Source organism: Alnus glutinosa, chromosome 2 (genome assembly GCF_958979055.1).
Source record: "Alnus glutinosa chromosome 2, dhAlnGlut1.1, whole genome shotgun sequence".
In the NCBI taxonomy this organism is placed as follows: Eukaryota; Viridiplantae; Streptophyta; class Magnoliopsida; order Fagales; family Betulaceae; genus Alnus; species Alnus glutinosa.
The window spans coordinates 3,099,166-3,109,656 of NC_084887.1; the positions used below are offsets into that span (position 1 = coordinate 3,099,166).

At 38.9% G+C, this 10,491-nt stretch overlaps 2 protein-coding genes across 2 annotated transcripts; one reads left to right on the forward strand and one right to left on the reverse strand.

The window, feature by feature from the left end:
• Window positions 1-220: 220 nt before the first annotated feature.
• Window positions 221-1,440, forward strand: LOC133859412 (glycine-rich protein DC7.1-like). The gene is made up of 2 exons (XM_062294814.1): window positions 221-338; window positions 1,202-1,440. Exons 1-2 carry the CDS (start codon window positions 221-223, stop codon window positions 1,438-1,440), a joined length of 357 nt encoding a protein of 118 aa, XP_062150798.1.
• A 3,957-nt stretch (window positions 1,441-5,397) lies between these two features.
• LOC133859420 (uncharacterized) lies at window positions 5,398-6,229 on the reverse strand. Its single transcript, XM_062294820.1, has 2 exons — window positions 6,210-6,229; window positions 5,398-6,001 (listed from the first exon to the last, which is right to left on the reverse strand). Exons 1-2 carry the CDS (start codon window positions 6,227-6,229, stop codon window positions 5,398-5,400), a joined length of 624 nt encoding a protein of 207 aa, XP_062150804.1.
• Window positions 6,230-10,491: the final 4,262 nt, after the last annotated feature.

Below are 10,491 nucleotides of genomic sequence, written 5' to 3' on the forward strand. Positions count from 1 at the left end.
GTTGCGAATACAAATAGTTAAACGTGATAAAAATACGATTGCATGATATGAAGGACACAACTCGATCAACAACTAACGACAATATTGTGGGGCCTTCCACATAACTTTTTTCACGTGCTCGATCTCTTTAATTTTGGCCTACAAATAATGAAAGGAAAGGCTGATCTTGTCATCACTTTCCAACAATTTCTTTGATTAACAGTTCTGTTTGCTAAGAAAAATGGGTTCCAACTCCAAGGCCTTTCTTTTGCTAGGTCTTTTGTTAGCTATTGTTCTTCTCGACTCTTCGGAGGTGTCAGCGAGAGACCTGGCTAAGACTTCCTCTGACCAGGGAAAAGGTATATATGTTGGGATCACTCATAACGTAATTTTGCTGTGTTACAATGATCAGGTGTTGTCATCACTTAAAATATCTGCGTTTGCTTACGAATAGAATAAGTAAATTTTTTTTATTTTTTTATTTTTGGTAGGACTTCTGAAACATGTAATATATTGAAGCACAGAATTGTATAATATTATTGTACGTAAATCGGTGTAAGCATGATCTAAAGATCGGGAAGCATTTGATGTTTGTTTTTCTGTGGCAGCATATATACATATAAGTTTGATACAACTAACCCTAAGGGGGTGGCCTAGTGGTTAAGGCTTGGGATTTTTAGGGTATGATACTCATGAGTTCGAGACTTATTAGGTGCTACTTTTCTCTTGAGGTCAGCCACTCGGTCATAACCCGCGTTTCAAGCACTCCATGCAGATAGTAGCGGTTCACATGGAGTACAGAACTTAGTCCTTGGTCTTAGTAGTTGGTCCTTGCACTCATAACCCGTGTTTCAAGCACTCCATGCAGATAGTAGCGGTTCACATGGAGTACAGAACTTAGTCCTTGGTCTTAGTAGTTGGTCCTTGCACTCAGAAGGTTCGACTACCGCAAAATGGATCAGTCGTTCAGTGAACGAGGTACATCAAAGCTATAAAAAGGTCGGGGGATACCTTGATAAAAATAAATAAAATGTTTGTTACAATTTTTGATCACTAGCTAATAACTTGTGTTTTTCATTATGTGCATATATGCATGTCTTAATTAATGTCAACATTGTCACAATATATATATATATATATATATATATATATATATATATATATATATATAAAAGACAATTACATCATACTACGTACGTACCATGTTTCTTCGCCCGTGCAGTGGATGCTACCAAAGAGGCCAATGGAGTAGATGATACCAAATATGGTGAATTTGGCGGAAAACCTGCTGGCGGATATGGAGGATACATAGGTGGTGGATATGGGGGATACCAAGGTGGACCCTCTCGAGATCCTAGAATTCTTTCAGGTGGGAACGGCGGCAGACATCCCTGCCCCGTCGAAGGTTCGGGGCATTGTTCCCCTCCTGGTGCAGAAACCGAAGCCAAGCTTCAAAACTAAGCAACATAATTATCTAAATTATATATGTGGTTTCAATCGGCTGGGGACCATGTCTAATGAAACGGAGATCACTAGTTCGAATCCCCCTCTCCCCTCTTGTGTGGACATGTAAAAAAAGAAAAAAAATTATATATTTGATGTTCAATTCCGTTGTAATGTTATAAATAAGGGTTAAATATAAAATTGGTCCTAATGCTTTTGGTCTTTATCAAATTAGTCCTTCGACTTTATGATAGTGTAAAATTAATCCTTCCGTCTACTTTAGTTAGTGGGTTGTTGGCTACATGTAAAAAAAGAAAAAGAAAAATTATATTATTGGTTTTTGTGATTGTCCTAAATTACAAATTACTCATCCGATTTGATCACTTTTTTTTCAAAAAAAAAAAACAAAAAACTAAACTAAACTAGTCCATGTTAATATGTTTGTATCCTAAAAATTATGTTTTTTTCTACGACAATTTGAAGATATTTAGAAAACATGAACAAGTTTGAAAGTTCATGTGCGTATTCCGAGCTAAAAGTACTCAAGAAACATTTCTTCAGGTTCACGTTGCTAAGACGTAAATATTTTTCAGCGAACAATATTTTCAAAAAATAAATGATTTCTTTAAGAATTTTGATGTTTTGCTTGTACAAAAAAAATATTGTCGGTGAAAACGACCGGCGATGAGATTCCGGTAGCACTGATCGGATTTCGGCGACAGTAGCCGAAATTAATTTGGCGAGAAAGAGAGGATGTTTTCTAATGTGGACAATTTCTTTTTTCATTAACAAAATAAGTTTAGACTTGGGGCTTTGAAGTGCTTGAACGAGAAACAAAGAAAAGCTTTATCTTTGAATCATCTGGATTTTCCAAAACACAATGGACAAGTAGAAGATGGCAGCACCTGGACCAAGAATGGGCACAGTTGTTGAGTTTCAACCTAGTTTGTCAGGCAGGGACGGAGCCAGAAACTTTTATGGGTAGGGGCCAAGGGCTAAAAAAATTTTTGGTAGGGGCAGTAGGCCAATTTTTTTTTTTTTTTTTTTTTTTTTTTTTTTTTTTTTTTTTTTTAATTGAGGGAGACTATGACTTATACCGGCCCTCCTTAAATTTGCCCTTCGTAACATGTTAGCGAGGCAATAAAAAAAAAAATTAATCCAAAATATTTTTTCTTCACTTTTGAAGAGGCGTTTTTTCTTTACTAAACCAAAAGACAGTTTTTTGCTTATAGTTATTTATATGAAATAAAGTGTAAGAACCTGATAAAAATATACTCAATTTTTATTATTAACATATCACATTTTTAATATGTAAAATTTTTCATGCATGCATTAAAGACCTTAAATTTATATAATTTGATCTTAAAAAATTGGAGGAGATCATGTATTAGGAAATTACTTAAAAAAATCGCTTGATTAATTACCACAATCCAGTTTTCGTGGTCCACCATCCAAGTTTGACTAACCAAGTCAACAAAATCTACACAACGGCCTAAAAGGAAGTCCATCATCCACCCGAGATTTCTGGGTTCCTTGATCCCATTCTCTCCAAGGGTATCTGATGGTATGCCGTCTCAGCCACAACTCATACATCACCGTATGAAACGACTCCAACGGCTGTGGCACCTTGTTCCACACAAAGTGCCGACTCGCCTTCACACCTAATTTGCTCATTTGCTCGAGTCGGTCACCGTATGTGCGCCCCAAGACACGTTTCAGTTCCTTGAACCCTCCCACAGGCACAAACAACGCAATCTCCTACCATCTTAGCATGTCCAAGAATGGCAGGTCCTGGATCGGACAGTCAGTAATCACCGCTGGCACGCACCCGAAACACACGCGCTCAAATGGTTAGCATTTGGGGTTCTTTTTTCATTTTCTTTTGAGAGTTCAATAGTTTTTTGTTCCTCAATTTCTCGGGAATCAAACATAGTCTACTATTTTCATTTTGTTTATATTGTTGAGAAGGGGCCAATGATTAAAAATATACATTTTTTTTAGAATTTTTGTTTTTTCAACCATATAAATTTTTTTTTTCAAGAAATTTGGGGTACTTTCGGTGGAAGCCACCAAAGAGTCCAATTACGGAGTAGATTATTACGATGGTGGTGGAGCCCAAAGTAAACATGGTGGCAATCATTCCTGCAAGAATGGTTGTTGTAATTATAACTATGAAAGTGGCGGGGGCTACCGTAGCTGCTGCCCTTAATCTGGTGAACCTACTGATCGATGCAGAAACCGAAGCTAAGCCTCAAAACTTATTAAAGCAACATATTTATCTAAATTATAGTGCTTAATTAATTCGGTTGTAATGTTATAAATAAGTGCTAATTAAATACATAATTGGTGTCGGTGGTTTTTGTGTTTATCAGAATAGTCTCTTCAACTTTCTGACCGTGTAAAATTAGTCCTTCTGTCTACTTGTTTACTTTTGTTAGTGGGCAGCTTGCCGCATGTAAAAAAAATCCAATTAGTTCAATCACATTGCGTTACATGTAGCATCTCCAAATAATTAATTATTGTCATATTATTAAATACTGTCAAATTAGTTTTCCATCTGGTCATTTGGCTCCACGTAAGCATGCAATGTCATCTTCGATACGTCCCTATAAACTAAACAAAGCCAAAATCGAGGGATTAGCATCCTCTCAAATTATTTATTCAAATTTGAGAGAATCTGGACAGATGATTATAAGAGACCACTTATGGGACCTACCTAACCGGATAAGTGGGTAGACAATCTAATTTTTATTTGGTCAGATAAGTGGTCTCGATCTCACAATTACCTGTTCAAATTTTCTCAAATTCGGACAAATAATTTAAGAGGATCTTAATCCAAAATTGAGAGGAACAACTAACTTTTTTTTCGAACCTCCTATCGTTCATTACTCAAACAGCCGCAACACCTATGCATTTTCCAATTGGGGTTTTTGTTTTTGTTTTCAAAGGGGTAGGAAGATCATTGTTGTGACCCTAGATATATATTTGATGATGGTAATTTCGTCAAGAAAGAACAACTTCGGCACTTCAAGGGACCAATGGAATTTAGATATGGATTTCATCTAAAATGTTACGGCTTAAAAAAGAAAAATCAAAATATGCCGAAAACACTAAAAAAAGGACCAAAATAATTTTAAAATCGTTTAATTAAAAAATAAGCCATAATAGAGCCCCAAAAGATGAAAAATAAGTCCAGAAGGTTCACTACTTGAAATGCAGATAGCGATTAGTAATCACATAATATATACGGATGTAGATATTGCTAATAACCACATTCGCATCGGTATATACAACCCTGCAGCAAAGTATCTCTTTTTAAGTAAAATTGTGTGTTTGAGTATTTCAATCAAAACACACATTTTTAAGCAATGTTTTAAAGTTTTTCAATTGAATCAAATGTCAGAACGATTATCTTAATTTCATTTATTTGAAGAAACTTTTGAAAACCGTCGATCACATCTCCAACTTCTTCTCCTCTCTCTCTCTCTCTCTCTCTCTCTCTCTCTCTCTCTTTCTCGCTTCTTTTAGGGTTTTCTTCTTTGTTAGGGTTTTTTAAAGAAAAATGATTAATTTTACGGTTAAATTTCTGGCACTTCAAGCGGCCAGACTCCTCCACAACACTGATGGTGACATTTGGTTGAAAAGATAGATAATTTCTTAGAATATTAACAAACTTTAAATACAATACTGGAAATAACTATCCAAAAGTCTAACATGTTAGGGATCCTCTCTGCAAAGATTTGGCTTGCCGTGCAGACTAGCGTGGATGATATGGCTTGATGACTTGCTGTAGAGATTTATTCCGTAACATAACATAGTCTACTTAGCAAAGAAATAGAAAATAGCAAAGTGAAAGTGAAGGCACATACTTCCAAACAAACAAACTTAATTCTTGCTTTCTCATGGCTTTCCCAACCATAGATGCAACACTACTATTAGTAAAGTGAAAGCACACAAAAAGGTTCTCGGACATCGTTACATTCTTCTTCTATTTCTAATTTCTTTGGACCATCTCTTGACTAACCAGTAGCCGAAGCGAAATAAGTCCATGAGGACCATTATTCCTATTATTGTCATTGCCCAGTGTGAAGCATTTAAACCAGTAGGTCCAATCAACAAAAGCCCGCAAAAATAACTTGCAGCCATGCAACGCACAGCGATCCCCAACAATGCTTTGAGTGGAAACCCATCCATAACTAAAATAATCACTGCAAGCGATGCAAAAAATCCAATTGAAGTGGGAACCATGAATGGAATGAATTCTTGTAAATTGTTTGATATTTTAGCAGCAGAGTAATCTGTGCCGTTATAAAAGCCATTGGGAGGACTTGGTATGGCTTGGTAGGTTATAGTTGCGATAAGTACAGCCACAACCAGCAAAGCATTTTGAGTTTGTGATGGTGACTTTTTCACTTCCTCTGTTAACGTTTTCCAAAATCTCCAAGGGTTCAGAAGTGAAATCTCATGCAATAAGAATTGCCAGAGAGTCCGGGGTGTTAACAATATAAAGATAGCACCAGAAACTGCTCCAGGAAACAAGCATGTAGTAGCAGCAGTTCCAGCAATCAAGCATGCAGAACTGCAACAATAACCACCAGAAATCACGCATGACAGCAGCCACCCTTCTCCTCATTTCAAGCTTACACTTCCTGGTCTTTGTCCCACAACCAACTGCTGCACAACCACACTAGTTCCTGCCAGCAGTAGCTAGGATTTCTTTATTGTAGTTCCAGTCCTTTGCTTGTTTTTCTCATTTGTAAAGTCTCTCTGACAGTTTCCTTTTTCACCTTGTATTGCACAGATTCATTTGTAACCATTGTACAAAACTCTGATCTCTTGTTATTATATATACATATGAAACTACTCTGCTTTGGTAAGTTTTCCAAAACAGAGAATTCTCCAAACTCTTTTAACTTGTTTTCTAAACTCTCTTAACTTGGTATCAGAGCCTTTGGCTCATCCCTCTTTTCAATCCTACTCACTTTGAAATCACTCATCTTGAAATGGCTTCTGATAGCTCTGCTACAGCAACCTTTGTTTTCCCAAATATCACACCATTGGTGTCCTTGAAACTGGATGGTCCCAACTTCATAAGTTGGACCACACAATTCCTTCCAGCTCTACGAACCCACGAACTCTTGGGTATCGTCGATGGCTCTGAGACTTGCCCCTTAGAATTTATCCTTGATGATGAAGGCAAACCAACATCGGTTCACAATCCATAATTTCTGGTATGGCAAAAGAAAGACCAGTTTATACTGGCTTGGATTAATGATACTCTCACTGAGAGGATTCTTTCCACGGTTTATGGAATGAACACAGCCCGCTAAGTTTGGTCTTAACTTTCCAACAGATTTGCTCTAAACTCCCGCACACAGATTTCCCATCTCAAGCGGCAACTTTAGACCCTCGATCAAGGATCCCAACACTGCTCAGACTTCCTTCTCACTGCCAAAGGCTTAGCTGATCAACTTGCTGCAGTAGGCAAAGGCATAGATGATGAAGACCTTATTTCTTATTGTTGTTGGAGGTCTTAATTCCTCCTATTATCCCTTTATTACAACCCTCAGCTTTGTTACCCGAGATAACCCAATATCCTTTGATGCCTTTCAAATGGAACTGCTAAACTATGAACAACTTCTTAATGCCTCTCAAAAATCTACTCAACCTGAAGGAGGACAGCTTGCTTTCTTTACACAAAAACAGAAACCACAACAATTTTCAAGAAAAACCAAGTTCCAGCAAGGCTACAAGCAGCCTCCTCAATCATTTCAGCAGTTCCATCAACAGCAGCAGCATACTCCACAGTACTCACCTACTCAGCAGCAAGTCCCTCACCAAAGACCAAGTTTTTCCACCAATGTGCAACCAGGTACAAATGTGAACCCTTCCTCTTCTTTTGTGTCTCCTAATCGTCCTCCATGTCAAATTTGTGGGAAGAACAGCCATCAAGCTTTGGACTGCTACCATAGGATGGACTTTGCCTATCAAGGTCGCCACCCTCCCTCTCAACTAGCAGCAATGGCAGCAACCACAAACAGTGCAACTGAACCTGAGCAGCCCTGGTATCTTGACAGTGGTGCTAACCACCACATCACTTCGGAGATAGAGAATCTCACCCTGCAACAACCTTATCAAGGGCCAGAAACTATAACAGTGGGCAATGGAGGTGGCCTGCAAATAGCCAACACTGGTCCTTCACTAATCTCCACTTCCAATAATCTTTTTTGCCTCAAAAATATTTTGCATTGTCCTCATGCCTCATCTAATTTACTGTCAATACAAAAATTTTGTAAAGACAATCATTGTTACTTTATTCTCACTGCTACTTGTTTTTTCATCAAGGATATGCTGACAAAAGAAATCCTCCTGCAAGGGCCGAGTGAAGCAGGCCTTTATCCCATCTATCTCAAGAAGCTGCAGTCCAATAGAGTCAAGTCCAAAGCTGCCTTCCTTTCTTCTACAGCCTTTTTATCACGTTTCTCTGCTTTCCTAGGAGTCACAGCACCTCTTGATGTTTGGCACTCTCGACTTGGACACCCAGCAGAATCTGTTGTCCACAGACTTTTACAGCAATCTCTTTTGCCTTATTCTGGTTCTGTAAAACGTACCCAGCTATGTGATTCATGTCAAGTGTCCAAAAGTAAAAAAATTGCCATTTTTGAGTTCTGATCGAGTGTCCACACATCCTCTTGCCTTAGTTCACTCAGATGTGTGGACCTCCCCTGTTGTATCAATTGGTGGCTGTAAATTTTATGTTGTTTTCATTGATGACTACTCTCGATTTTCATGGATGTTTCCTTTGCGCCAGAAATCTGAAGTGCTTTCATGCTTTATCAAGTTTAAGATCTTAGTTGAAAACTTCTTCTCTTGTAAAATTAAACAAATTCAAACCGATAATGGAGGAGAATATGTCTCAGCTGCCTTTCAAAATTTTACCAACACGCATGGGATTTTACATAAACTCACATGTCCTTACACTTCTGAACAAAATGGGATCTCTGAAAGGAAACATCGACACATCACTGAAACCGGCTTATCCCTTTTAGCTCAATCTGGCCTTTCTCCCTCTTATTGGGTGGACACCTTTTTAACTGCCACATACTTAATTAATCGGATGCCAACTGCTGTTTTGAAGCATGTTTCTCCTTTTTTCAAACTTTTTCAAAGACATCCCGATTATTCTTTTCTCAAAACATTTGGCTGTGCTTGCTATCCTTTACTCCGACCTTACACATCTCATAAGCTGCATTTTAGGAGTAAAAAGTGTCTTTATTGGATATAGCAACAGTCAAAAGGGTTATCGATGCCTTAACCTTCTAACCAATCGTGTTTATATCTCCAGACATGTTCTGTTTGATGAAACTCAGTTTCCAGCAAAGGACCTCACTGCTTCACCTCACCCTGCATTGGATGCTCCTCCCGGTTCAGTTATTCCTGCCCCCTCAGGTATTCTTTCTTCCCCTATTTTGCCTCCATCTTTTCCTATCACTACTGTTCTTGATAATTCCTCTCCTAACTCTCCTATCCCCACATTCGAATCTGCTTCACCACTCATCCCATCATCTCCTTCTCCCACTTTCTCACCTGATACTTCTCTTCCTATTTCTGGTGTGCACCCCATTCCACCCCCATTCGCTGACTCAACCTCTCACCCTTCTCTCCAACAGCCACCTTGGATGCTTACTCGTTCTCAAACCAACTCATCCACCCCTAAACTCTTCCCTGACTACCACCTGTACACAGTCACCAAATATCCCTTCCAAGCCCTCACCTCTGTTAGCCTTCCTATCGAACCTCAAACTTACAACCAAGCAGTGAAGCACTCTTGTTGGTTAAATGCTATGCATGCTGAGTATGATGCTCTAATGTCTAATAAAACTTGGACTTTGTGTCCTAGACCATCTCATCGAAAGGTAGTGCGAAATAAGTGGGTCTTTAAACTTAAACAGAAATCCGATGGTACCATTGATAGGTACAAAGCAAGGCTTGTTGCTAAAGGATTTGATCAAGAAGGGGGAATTGATTTTCATGACACATTCAGTCCTGTTATAAAACCAGCAACCATACGGCTGGTATTGGCTTTGGCAGTTCACTTTGGATGGTTCATACATCAATTAGACATCTCTAATGCCTTCTTACATGGGCTTCTTGAGGAAGAAGTGTTTATGGAGCAGCCAAAAGGGTTTGAAAATCCCCAATTTCCTGACCATGTGTGCAGACTTCATAAGTCCCTTTATGGCTTAAAACAAGCCCCACGGGCTTGGTTTATGCGGCTCTCTCAAGCTCTCTTGGATCTTGACTTTGAGAGTTCTATTGTCGATGTCTCTCTATTCCACTTTCATCGCACTTCAGTCACTATATTTGTTCTTATATATGTAGATGATATACTTGTCACAAGCAATTCCTGTTCTGCAATTTCTCATTTGATTATTCAGCTGCAGTGTGAATTTGTTGTGAAAGACTTGGGACCCTTATCCTACTTTCTCGGCATTCAAGCTCAAAGAGGTCCTCACGAACTATTTTTGTCCCAAACCAAGTATATTGCAGATCTGTTACACAGAACCAAGATGGAGGGTTCTAAACCAGCCCCTACTCCGTGTGCTTCAGGGGGAAAACTCTCTCGGTTTGCAGGAGATCCTTTGCCTGACCCTACTGCCTATCGTCATATTGTAGGTGCTCTACAATATTGTACCCTCACACGACCCAATATTGCCTATAGTGTCAATCAATTGTGCCAATTCCTCCACGCTCCCACGACAGTTCATCTCACTGCAGCTAAAAGAGTTCTTCGTTACCTTAAGGGCACAGTTACTTTTGGATTACATTATACTCAAGGTCCTTTGCATCTTAATGGCTATTGTGACTCTGACTGGGCAGGGAGTCTCGATGACAGCAAATCTACAACTGGCTATAGCATTTACCTTGGTCCCTGCCTCATTTCTTAGGCTGCTAAAAAGCAGGCGGTTGTGGCCAGGTCTAGCACTGAGGCTGAGTACCGATCCATGGCTCTTGTTGTTGCTGAATTGTACTGGATTCGCATGTTATTCAAGGAGTTACAGGTTCCTC

What these genes read in the sequence shown, in the direction of transcription:
- LOC133859412 (XM_062294814.1), top strand. Translation starts at nt 221, where the DNA reads ATGGGTTCCAACTCCAAGGCCTTTCTTTTGCTAGGTCTTTTGTTAGCT. An exon ending in TTCCTCTGACCAGGGAAAAG is followed by an intron (nt 339 to 1,201) that starts GTATATATGTTG and finishes TCGCCCGTGCAG; the next exon opens with TGGATGCTACCAAAGAGGCC.
- LOC133859420 (XM_062294820.1), bottom strand. Translation starts at nt 6,229, where the DNA reads ATGAATCTGTGCAATACAAG. An exon ending in ATGAATCTGTGCAATACAAG is followed by an intron (nt 6,002 to 6,209) that starts GTGAAAAAGGAA and finishes TTATTGTTGCAG; the next exon opens with TTCTGCATGCTTGATTGCTG.